At 38.4% G+C, this 11,809-nt stretch overlaps 3 protein-coding genes across 3 annotated transcripts; all 3 read left to right on the forward strand.

The window, feature by feature from the left end:
* Positions 1 to 255: 255 nt before the first annotated feature.
* Positions 256 to 1,003, forward strand: LOC135076465 (prefoldin subunit 6). The gene has a single exon (XM_063970930.1). The coding sequence runs from the start codon at positions 397 to 399 to the stop codon at positions 769 to 771; it is 375 nt and encodes a 124-aa protein (XP_063827000.1). The 5' UTR covers positions 256 to 396; the 3' UTR covers positions 772 to 1,003.
* Positions 1,004 to 2,212: 1,209 nt separating this feature from the next.
* LOC135076645 (uncharacterized) lies at positions 2,213 to 5,842 on the forward strand. The gene is made up of 4 exons (XM_063971067.1): positions 2,213 to 2,813; positions 3,078 to 3,360; positions 4,017 to 4,633; positions 5,315 to 5,842. The coding sequence occupies exons 1-4, from the start codon at positions 2,655 to 2,657 to the stop codon at positions 5,495 to 5,497; spliced, it is 1,242 nt and encodes a 413-aa protein (XP_063827137.1). The 5' UTR covers positions 2,213 to 2,654; the 3' UTR covers positions 5,498 to 5,842.
* Positions 5,843 to 7,437: 1,595 nt separating this feature from the next.
* LOC135076788 (E3 ubiquitin-protein ligase RNFT2) lies at positions 7,438 to 11,109 on the forward strand. The gene is made up of 6 exons (XM_063971221.1): positions 7,438 to 7,752; positions 7,874 to 8,215; positions 8,527 to 8,681; positions 8,784 to 9,054; positions 9,142 to 9,357; positions 9,704 to 11,109. The coding sequence occupies exons 1-6, from the start codon at positions 7,558 to 7,560 to the stop codon at positions 9,935 to 9,937; spliced, it is 1,413 nt and encodes a 470-aa protein (XP_063827291.1). The 5' UTR covers positions 7,438 to 7,557; the 3' UTR covers positions 9,938 to 11,109.
* Positions 11,110 to 11,809: the final 700 nt, after the last annotated feature.

The following is an 11,809-nucleotide window of genomic DNA, read 5'->3' on the forward strand; positions in this document are numbered from 1 at the left end:
CCAAAATACTGGACTGTCCTGTCGATGACATTGACAGTGGGGCGCCACCGTCAATACCGGATCGCTGGTTCAGATTTTTGCCATGTTGGAAACCATAAAGTTGAACGATGGTAGCGCCCCCCTGTCATTGAGTTTGGTGGGACAGTTCAGCGTGGGTCATCTATATCATTGATGAGAATCTAATGAAAACCAACCTTAGCTCGCTCATCCATATCTGTGCTCGCTCTTCATGCTTTTTTTATTATCTGTGCTTCTTCTGTCATAGTGACAGCACGTACGGATTAATTTTCTAACCTAAAAATTGATCGTCATTGAATTAGCTGTATGTATTTTGCCGATTTACACTACGAATTTTGGTGATTAATTTGAATTAATTTAATAGTAATCAAAAATTACATGACAATGACTGAAGAAATACAAAAGAAATTGCAAAAGGAGCTAGAGATTTTCAATGGCGTCCAAAAAGAGTATCATAAGGCCGTTGCCCAGAAACAGCAACTAGATAGCCAGTTGAATGAAAATAAAGCCGTAAAAGAAGAGCTGTTATTGCTGAAGAAGGATGCTGAAGTGTATAAACTAATCGGACCTGTTTTGGTGAAACAAGACTTGGAAGAAGCCAAACAAAATGTTTCAAAGCGTATGGAGTACATCAACAAGGAAGTAAAGAGAACAGATGATCACATTTCTGCATTAGAAAACAAACAGGAGGCATTACAGGAGAACCTCAATAAGCTTAGAAATGATCTCGGAAAGTTAAAAATTAAGGCATAATCTGAACCAGGAAGATTACACAAACGCTACTTATTCTAATGCTACTTTATGAAAAATATGTTTTCTAACGAATATATCATAGTATTTAACTAATTAAAGTGTTTTGCTTATAAAAGCTAATATAAATGTTTTATTTTCTCCAAGATAATTATGTAAGTCATTAGCTAGACTAGGTCATTTTTACTATAAGTATTATGCTGTTTCTTTATTAATAAATTAGTTTCAATAGTCACATCTTGCTTCATTATCAATATATTCACCTTCAGTCAATATATTTTTCTAAAGTTATCAAACCAGGAGATGTAATAAGAACTTAGCCAAAGTCTTAATCGTAATAGTCTTTCTGTTGTCTGTGTTTCTGCACACCAAAATTCAAATGAGCAAAAACTAGAAGACTATAAAGAAACCATAAGAGTACCTAGCTATTTCCCTCTTTAATTAGACAACAAAGTAATAACAGGCATGATGTTAACTTTTTGATAGACCTATCAAAAATAGAACCATTGGTGAAAGAATTACTGCAGTAGCACAAAAACTCCCAGAGACATCACCATATGAGGACCCCACTGATGACGTGAATCTAAAGTGATTCCCAGGAATCAGGAATGTTATGAAACTTATGCTTTTCAAAGGTTCATTAAGAGATATCAGTGTAAACCTGTGAAAGAGTGTCATTTTTGTCGTCATAATTTTCTTTACCTGTACCAATTTTCAAAATTAAAGATGTGGTCATCAGCAAATAACAATATCATATGGAACTATTGTAAGGAAGGCCATTATTAATATAAAAATAAGGAATAGAAAAGGTCTCAATATTGATCCCTGTAGCACACCCATAGTTGTGTAGCACTAGAGTGATTCATGAAGAAGGCTTTGGATATAATATGTCAAGAAGAAAACAAGAGATAGTTTTTATTCCAGTTTTTGAAAGAGAGGAAATTTATTTTAAGACTAGACCAATATTTCACGCAACCGACACGCGTAGCCGCGGACAAAAGCTAGTCCTAGCTGAAAGCTATTAAAAATAATACTGCTTGATGTTAAAAGAAGACGTACCTACTTTTGCGCAAGATTTTTAAATCGTGATTTATTCACACGAGGTCACCATCATCGCCACACCTCGACGTAAGTATTTGCTGAGTAATAAAGTCATCGTCCGTCTTCAGTTAATATTAGTCATCTCTAAAAGAGGTAAAGTAGATATTTGTGATAAAATGTAATAGGTACCTACATAAGTACACAAATAATTCAGTTACAGTATATTCCGAGTCATGCATGCATGCTCGACTGACTGCATAGCTGCATACAAAATGCGCTTCCAGTTAGGTACGATAGGTAGAATTAAGAAGGAAGGCCTATGGAATCCTATGGTAAGTAAGTATTACAGGTGGTATTACTAAGTATGTAGGTTAGTGAATAAAAGGGTTTCCTGTCTACCGTCTGCTGCCGTGACCTTTCTAAGGCCTTTACCAAATCGTGTAGGTATTTATTTCTGAGAAGCCAGTGTGGTGGTATTTAATATTATTCCAAAATCATAAATGATGGAAGACTGTAGAACTGAAATAACTCATCCTGGTATTCATCTACCTACCTAGGTAGGTATTAAATGATGCGCCATCCTATGTTGCTAAGTGCGATGTCTCATTGGTTCGTGATTGAGCGCCGAGCGAGACGTCACGGGAGCCCGATGAATAATTGAGGGAGGACCGCGCATGCGCGAGTTCGCTCCCGGAGCCCCAGTAACGCTACATCACTCCACCGAACTGATGTTGCGTTGAATAAACTCGAGAGATGAGAGCGAAATCGTATTAATTTTGGTGTGTTTTTAAGATGTGTGCGTTGTAATTGTTTGCTTTCGGTCGGGCGTGAGTTCAGTGCGCACGATGCAGGCGGGGGGGCCGGACAGCACGGCGGTGTCGGAGGCGCCGAGCAGCGAGGACTCGGACTGCGAGCCGGTGCCGGAGCCCGACGCTGACGCCGCGCTCACCGAGGAGTGGGCGCGCGAGCTGCTGCTCGGCGCGGGCGTGGTCGGCGCTAATGAGGTTCTAATTTGTTAATTAATTGGTGCAATTGAGCGTTTCTCAGAGCGGAGAACATATTACTCATTTATCTTTTATCTACAATCTTGAAAGAAATAATATAAGTAGTTATGTATTTCGTTAACTATGGATAATAATAATAATGTATATAGTAAGTAGGTACCTATCGAAAAACTATTTTTAAGAAGATATAGAGAAAACGCTCTTTTTCTTAGTTCGGAAAAGTCCGCGTCACCGTCTTTATTATGTTTCTGTTATTTTTTACAGGTCAATGTGGAATCACGTGCTGGCGTGGCCGGGGCGCTCAGCAGGGTGCTAGCCGTCACGGTCGCCTACGAGAGCGGCGGCGAGCACCGAGCTCTGCCCCTGGTCGTCAAACTGCCGCCGAGAGACCCCTTCGGCAGACTCTTCGTGGCTGAAGCCCAGTTTGATACCAGAGAGATCCTCTTTTATACAGAACTGGCCCCCGCCTTGAATAAAATAGCTGATGAAGCGTTGGGCCCTGGTGCTGGACTGCCCATCCCCAAATGCATAAAGGCTAGGTTACCAGGTTAGTTTTCTCCAGGTTAGTTAGTAAAATCAAAGATCTAGATGATATGCCATTAGCATCTAGATTCCCATAAGGTCATCACACAGAAATCAATGTCTTTGTGAATGAACTCACGAGTCTTTTTCTTCATACACGGGAGTTTACGCGACAAACAAATTGCGTGCGAATTAGTCCTATTCCTATGTAAGAAATTTTTACACTATAGTTGCAGCGTAGGTATAAGTAGCGCAATAGACACTAAAATGTATTTTTACACGACCCGCAAGGTCATAGAAGTAGCTAGGTGCTACTTACTATGACTATGATAGCTATTTGACCTACTTAAGTAGTACCTAATACCACATATTAAGTAGGTATAGGTACGTTGAAAAGTGCATTGTATTAATCATCTTGCTTGCCTGCATCGTGCACCACTTATGTCTTTATAATAGGACACTCACCTCCTTCCCTCTAGTGAGCTGCAGACTGCTGACGATAGGTGTTCTAATTCCAAAAGCGCTTGACCCGATTTTTGGAATATGTAGGTAAATCGTTCAACTGATCACTCTTTATCGAGATTATACGTCGTGATAATCAGCTACTTACTTGATTATAATAAGTAACTTTAAATTGTAAATTACATTTACATTTTCTTCAAGTTATATTTGTGTTTTCAGATGAAATCGGAGGTGACAGTGAGCTTGTTTTGGAAGACGTAACTTCACTCGGTTTTGAATCTGCAGACTTTGCCGAGGGTCTGACGGAAGAGAGAGCCAGAGCAGCGTTACACGCTGCAGCTCGATTACACGCTTTGTCTCTCGCACTGCGTGAGAGAGAGGGACCTTTAGACCAAAGGTTCGACTTCTTATTCCCATGCGAGAGAGCGGCCGCCGGGTACCTACGTCTCGTGAGAAGAGGGCTGCCCCAGCTCGAAGCGTTTCTAAGAGAACGAACCGACTGCGTCGAGGAAGCGGCGGCCGTGTCCGCGCTAGTGGCGCGAGCTCCCTCCCTGCTCGGCACACTCCTGAGACCGGCGGAACCGGCGCCGCTGGCTCATGCGGACTTCTGGAGCGGAAATCTCCTGTTCCGGGAAAGGGAGGGGGTGACCGAGTGTATCGCGCTGGACTGGCAGATGGTGTCGCTGGGGCGGCCGATGGACGACGTGGCGCTGCTGCTGCTGTCGTCGCTGACGCCGGAGCTGCGGCGCGCGGCGGGGGACGCGCTGGTGGAGGAGTACGGGGAGCGGCTGGAGCGGGAGTGCGCGCGGCTGGGCGCGGCGGCGGCGGGCGCGCAGGTAGCAATGGGCGTTATTCGTTATCACGGGTTATCAAACGAGTGATCAGCCTGACCAGTGATCACTCGTTATCCAGAAACGCCTAAACTAGTTTTTTTCTTAACGTCATACAACTTTAGAATCTCTTCGTTATTCAACACGATTGTTTCCACAACGCTCTAAAGCTAAACTGAATTCACTCTTAAGCAAACAACATAAGGTAGATGTTTGGTTGACATAAAAAATAACGTGTTTCCCGCTTCGTTATGACATATTTGAGGACAACGTCGTACATTGACTATTCTTAAACATATTTTTGTAACCTAAAGGAGTAAAGCTAGTAATGTATGGTGTCCAATTAATAAGGATCGCAACGAAACGAGTGCGTGTGCGAGTGAGAAAGCCATAGGACGTTAACATAAGTGTGGATGAAATAGGTATAATGTTCGTCGTACCACAGATAATATAATACTAGGTCGTACATTAGATATTCAATCGAATTTGAGTCCTATTTTGAAGGTCATAAGTTCCTAAATGCCTTGTAGCTAACCAAACACCTAACGTTATAATTATCACGCTTGCTTCTGAGTCGTGGAAATCACTTCGTTTAAAAAAAACTAGTTTTGAAAACGTTGTTCGTGATTCGAAAACCGTCGCGTTTAGTTATTTCAAAAAACCATAACGACACATCTTTGCGCGCAGGTGCGGCGCGGGCTGCGGCCGGACTGGGCGCGCGCGGCGCTGCGGGCGCTGCTGCTGTGCGCCGGCAGCGTGGACGTGGCGCTGGGCGAGCCGCGCGCCGAGGCCCGCCTGCTGGAGGCCGTGCGCGACTTGCACGCGCAGGGCGTGCTCGCCCTCAAACCGGACACGGACGGTTCTGTGTGAACGTGTGCCAAGCGCGTGCCGAATTTTCGATTGCCGATTATCATTGTATGACTTGCAGTCCGGTAACGATGTAGTGTATTTAGTTTCCGAATGTTTAAAGCACAAATACGTTAGCCGTGTGTTATTTATTCGTCTTTATTAACAACGATTGGATTCGTCGAAGGAGACGCCTCCTCCGTGTCTGGTGGCGGTGAGAAGCCTAATCAAAGACTGAATTTACGGTATTACATAGTGCATTTGTGCGTGTGTGTACCTAACGTAGGTATATTGCTCATCGTATCAAAGGCTAGAGATTCATTGCGGTCTATTGACTATTATTTAAATAAAAATTAAATTATCAAAGACTTAATTTTATTTAATAGGTAAACCCACCATACTACCTGTACTACCTTGTAGAACACAAAGTTTCCACATACCCAATTCAAGTCTACTTGACTACTAAGGGGGCGTCCATAAATTACGTGAGGCTTTTAGGGGGGGGAGGGGGTCAACGAAAACCTCACTAAATCTCACGTGGGGGAGAGGGGGGGTCTCGGAAAATATCACGTAATTTTTCCCGCAAGAAATAGAGTAAAATTGCCAGAAAACTGGGTTATTGAAGTAAAAAAATGAAAAAAATAAAATATGATGATAATGACAATTTATTCTAAACCGTCTCATCAAATTAAACTAAAAATGCCTCCATCTGCATTTGTGAACACTAAAGATGTAGAATAAATCTCGAAATTAAGAAAATTCGAAATTAAAAAAAAACGTCACCGGCATCGCTTTGAGAGATTTTGGATGGTGCTGGTTGGTTAGAGTAGGCGCTGGAACGGTAGGGGAAGTGGACTGATATCCTCCTACGGAAGGTTGACTTTAACTTTGACTTTGACTTTGTAGCCTAAAACCAAACATCTAATATTAGAATTCAATGATTTCCATTGTTTTCCATAGAACATTAGGAAGTTAATCAAATTAATGATTATTGATTAATGATTAACAAATTAATCCTGATTATGATTACTTTTTTAATCATGATTATTTTAATCAAATTAATTAATTTATTAAAAAATTAATTGATTTGTGCCAACACTGGTGTCCACCCTACCAAAATAGGTACCTATAAATTTTGTTAGCTCTTTAGAAGCTTTGTCTCTGTTCCGTTTCTTTACTCATATGCTTTTAGTACATTTTTTAACTATTAGTTTACATTTTATTAATATTTAACCATTAGTAGCAAAATTTTACAATTAGTTATTTTAACTATGAATCAAAAAACTGGTCCTAGGTTGAAGCAATTGCTTGTCTTACTAAACGACGGGAAGCTACGGAACCCTGCACTGCGCGTGGCACGACACTGGGTTATTGATTTTTTCATATAAATCTAATAGAATTGAAGCATCTATAGGCATTGCAAAATAGGCATTTTATTAAATATCACGTGAGATTAGGGGGGTGGGGGAGGGGGTCAGGCAAAATCTCACCAAATCTCACCAAGGGGGGCGGGGGGGTTGAAAAATGGCCAAAATTGTCTCACGTAATTTATGGACGCCCCCTAACCACGTGACTGTGCGCGGAAAGTTATCAATATCATAGTCATAGCAAACTTAGCAAAGTTACCGTGATGCGATAGCGCGATGTCGGTGGATTCGATGCCTAGGTTGGGCAACACAAAGTAATGATAAAATACATTTGTGATTTTCTCCTCATAGCAATAGAAAGAAAGATCAAATAATGCTAAACAGCATATAAGAAGAAAATCTCAAAGTAATATTCGAATAGAAAAAAAATATTTCGGTATAAGTTGTTACTTCTTCAGTGGCCATGACCATGACCAAAAACAAAGAATATCTCGATTATAATCAAATAATAATCGTTCCATCGATGATGTCACAGATAAGGATTAGAGGATGATGTACTGTTTCAGGACGTATATTGCAAATGTCAGAAATGTCACAAATGTCAAAAATTGACCCTCGCTGTGCGTTTTCATAAATATTTTGGAAATGATCGTTTTTACATTAAACTGATCGTTTTAAGTCATTTTTTAGATATTTTTTGAGGCCCTATTTTCAATAATGGCCCAATCTAATCAAGTGACATTGAATATCGAAGATGAGGCACCCACTGAGAGCCCACCGCGAAACAACGCATTACACAGACTTGACTCAGTTTCCAGACCAGTGCTTCCTAATAGAAATAACTTAGGTTTCGGTGACCGTTTGAATAATGTTTTTAGAGAAATCCGGCCGCTCGTTGAACATGCTCGTATGGTAAGTATGACCAATTAGTGCTTAAAAATCGCGATTAATGCAACACACTTTCCTAAGAGAAAATTTCTAGAAACTGAATTATTTATGTGTTCATTTTTTCACCTGACATATTGTGCTTCAGGGTAATAATGCCAGATTATCTTTGCCAACTTGGTTGCCGCGAACCACTCCTGGCACTCATCAAGTAGGGGAGGGAAGCTTACAACGGCCACAAAGCTCCATAGCACATGTGAACCTTGGGCCTGGGGCTCAAACCTATGCTGTGACGGACCGCGGCACGACGCCTACGAACCGGGCCGCGTCAGCCAGCCACGGGCTCAGCAACAGTCCATCAAATGACTCAAACTTATCTGAACATGGCCCCGATCACCCTGAGATCAATGTTTCTGTGAACCCTGCCAACAATAACAACATCCATGACAATGCTGATAATGACAGTCAAAGTGAAGATGGCACACAACAGGTAAAATATGTTTTCCTTTTGTATGGTTATTAGGTAGTTACTGATATTCTAATACCTCATAATGAACCATGACTTGCCTTAACAATGTTTTCATGCTATAACTTGTTAAGGTTAAAAATAAATTCTAGTTACTTGTATAAGTAATATTTTCAAGACAACAGTAGTTCTGAGAAATAATGATAAGCTTTCCTAAGTACATTATTCCATCTTATTACTATCTTTTTTATGGCTACAAGTTAATTAATGGAGGGAATAAGATATAACATCTTTGTATTATTTCTTATCATTATTTGGATCATACTTTGTTGCAGGTGGTGGATGTCCGAGCAACATTAAACCTGCTGATACGCTATGCCCCATTCTACTTCTTGCTCTTCATAAAGTTCATGTATGATAGCAGGGAAGGTCTCTTCACTTTTATCATACTGTTTTGTACATTTACACATAGCAACAGTTTAGTTAGGAGGTAAGAAAATTGTGTAACAATTAAATCATGGACTATTTGATTAATTGTAAATATTTGAACAAAGCAGCAATGTTATAATTTGGTTTTTTTTTTATATTTCAGAGAACATGGAAAACAAATGAACAGAAGCATAGTAGCATTATTTAGTGAATTAGCTTTCTCTGCCAGTTGTATTGTCATTGTTCACTTTCTGTTTGGGCATGGAAAGTTACTGCCCAATATGGTGATGTTCCCTGCATACACAGATCCTATTGATGTATGGGAACTGTTATGGCTTGTAGTGCTTACAGATTTAATAGTTAAGATCATCACTGTGGACATCAAAATTTTGGTCACAATGATGCCTGCATTTATATTGCCATTCCAGAAAAGGGTAAATATTTTAACTACACTGGTTTGTAACCAGTTACAATTATATTAGTCTGTCTTTTATTTAATACTAATGAAAAATCATTTACAGGGTAAAGTATACTTATTCACTGAAGCAGTATCTCAACTGTACCGTTCCCTCCTGACCATCCAGCCATGGATATTTTACTTGATGCAGTCCTATGAAGGCTCTGAAAAGATGGTGGGGATGTTTCTTACATCTATCTATGTGATTGCCAAGATAGTGGAGGTACTTGTGAGATTGAGGCTGTTCAAAAATGCCACCTGGACTTTATTACAGAGTGTGGTAAGTTATTTGTTTTCTAATTCCAACCAAAGTTAGCATTTTCTATTGTTAGTAATTTTGTCTAATCTGATACTAAAGTAACTTGGTGTAATAAACATTGCTATTGCTACAAAATATCATTCAAATTCAAATATTTATTTGCACAATTGTTTCATATAATCTTTATCAGTTTAATTCATTGAAATCAATGAATTATCCAATCTCATACCACAAACTAGCCTTTAGCTTCTTAATTTTTTTAGTTATCAACTAACCAATGTACATGGTTCACGAAAAAGTCTGTTACCATTGTCCTGTGAGGCTCATTAATTTTCTTCATTTGAATAAAAAACATTATTATTATCAGAATCTGGGGACGAAGCCGACTGGCGAGCAGCTAATGTCAGCGGGAGACTCGTGTCCGATCTGCCACGACGACTACACGACGCCGGTGCGCCTCGGCTGCAGCCACATCTTCTGCGAGCTCTGCATCTCGGCCTGGCTCGACCGCGAGCACACCTGCCCGCTGTGCCGCGCCAAGGTCGCCGAGGAACCCACCTGGAGGGACGGATCCACCACGTACGACTTCCAACTGTATTGAAGCTCTGGTAATTTTGCTGTTACGTTCCGCACTGCGCGTTTAATCCATCTTTGTTGGATAGTGAGTATGTATTAAAAGTTCTATCTACCATCAGTACTATCTGGCCCATGTATTTATATCGACTTGCTTTTAAAACTCACTTTTGTTAGATATAAAAATATAAGATTCCTTGTTATGATGAAGCAACTTTTTTTGTTAGCCAATGCGATAGATTAACATCTTGTTTAATTAGAGCTAGCATGATCACTTAATCCATTACGTAAGGGGCTATTCTGTATCTAGACCTTCCATTTTATTTCTTTTAAATGATTGAACTCTTTTGGACCTGATCTGATTATCTCATGTTTGAAAGAGGAAGAATCGCATTATTTTGTTAATAGTAAATGTACTTTTGATATCCAATTTTAGAATAATTAATTAACTATCGCAATTTTGTATTTACAAATTGCTTTTTATATATTTATGTTTTTTATTTTAATTTATATTTCTTAATTACTGTTATACATCTTTAAAAAAAAAAGAAATATCCTTTTCTTATTATCGTATTTTTCTCAATTGATGATGATTTACATTATTTATAACTGTTTATTAACTCAACAAGATAAATGATAGTATACATCCAGAAGTGGGCTATTGGCGCTATTGCATATAATTTAATCACGACAATCACGTGAAGATGATTCAAAATGTTCAATTCACTGCTATTAAAGTAATACAAGACAAAGAACAAAGGCAAGAGATAAAAGACACTAATGACGAATGCTTTTACCACAAATATTTAGTCTTTGTAAATATTATTTTTTTGATTGAACTATGAATTATTACATATAAAAAGAATGTACATAACTGTTACAAATTATTTTTATTTAGTATACAATACATATTGCATATTATATTGATTTCCTCATCAGTTATTGATATTCAATATATCTATTATTTATAAAATGTCTTTAATTCTTCATCTTTTCTGGCCGTTATTGTTATTTTATATAAAATATGAATTCACCAAAAGTGAAAATGTTTTTGTTACTTTATTTATATCATCATATTGCTGCTGTTAAGCTTTGAAAAATGCAGCTAAGTAAAGCTAAGTTTTATAAAAGCTGCTGATGTATTTGTTACAAGATATAAATATAAATGTAGTAATTAAAAATTGTTTCTCTAAATTCTAACTGTTGCTTCTCTCTGTGTCCTTCCAATCTATTTAGATATAAAATTAATGTGCTGTTTCAAGTAGATGTTAGCTTTAGTAATTAAAAGTTGCTCATTTTGCCAAAATTATAAAAGCTGTCCTTTGACAACCGTCAATCAGGGTAAACTAGTGGTAGTGTATAGGAGCTAGAAGCACATTATAGCCTTCACGCCATTTGAAGCAGACATACATTTATTTTAAATGAATAATAATTTCCATTGCCCTGGTTGACATGTAAAAAATTATCAGAATTGTACAAAAATTAAGTCAAGTAACATTCTTCAAGTCTCAAGTCTTTGATGGCTGTAGCTCAAGAAATATTGGATACATTATATTTTTTTAAGATTCCAGTGTGTGATATAAGTAACTATTAATATTTTAATGTTAATGTAACATTTTAACTCTTTTTCTTGTGAATTTATTTTGGAATGAACTAAATTATTATGTAGTACCTATGACTGTATGATTATAGGTGACTATAATGATAAAGGGCCTAAACAAATATTTAATGTATTTTTTTGTAAATATTATCTTTACGGTTCAGTAAAAGGCAATTGAATACAGACTCATTCTAAGGTCAACATCATTCATGTGTGAGTACAGATACGTGTCTGTTTAAGATATTTTTTTCAGAACTTGCTTGATGAATAGACTCTTTTGGTAAAAAGATGTAGTTTTGC

Source organism: Ostrinia nubilalis, chromosome 12 (assembly GCF_963855985.1).
Source record: "Ostrinia nubilalis chromosome 12, ilOstNubi1.1, whole genome shotgun sequence".
Lineage (NCBI taxonomy): Eukaryota > Metazoa > Arthropoda > Insecta > Lepidoptera > Crambidae > Ostrinia > Ostrinia nubilalis.

Bases quoted from the DNA above. Each gene is read 5' to 3' on its own strand.
- LOC135076465 (XM_063970930.1), top strand. From the start codon at position 397: ATGACAATGACTGAAGAAATACAAAAGAAATTGCAAAAGGAGCTAGAG.
- LOC135076788 (XM_063971221.1), top strand. From the start codon at position 7,558: ATGGCCCAATCTAATCAAGTGACATTGAATATCGAAGATGAGGCACCC. The intron at 7,753-7,873 runs GTAAGTATGACC...ATTGTGCTTCAG, and splicing joins TCGTTGAACATGCTCGTATG to GGTAATAATGCCAGATTATC. The intron at 8,216-8,526 runs GTAAAATATGTT...ACTTTGTTGCAG, and splicing joins GTGAAGATGGCACACAACAG to GTGGTGGATGTCCGAGCAAC.
- LOC135076645 (XM_063971067.1), top strand. From the start codon at position 2,655: ATGCAGGCGGGGGGGCCGGACAGCACGGCGGTGTCGGAGGCGCCGAGC. The intron at 2,814-3,077 runs GTTCTAATTTGT...TATTTTTTACAG, and splicing joins GCGTGGTCGGCGCTAATGAG to GTCAATGTGGAATCACGTGC. The intron at 3,361-4,016 runs GTTAGTTTTCTC...TTGTGTTTTCAG, and splicing joins CATAAAGGCTAGGTTACCAG to ATGAAATCGGAGGTGACAGT.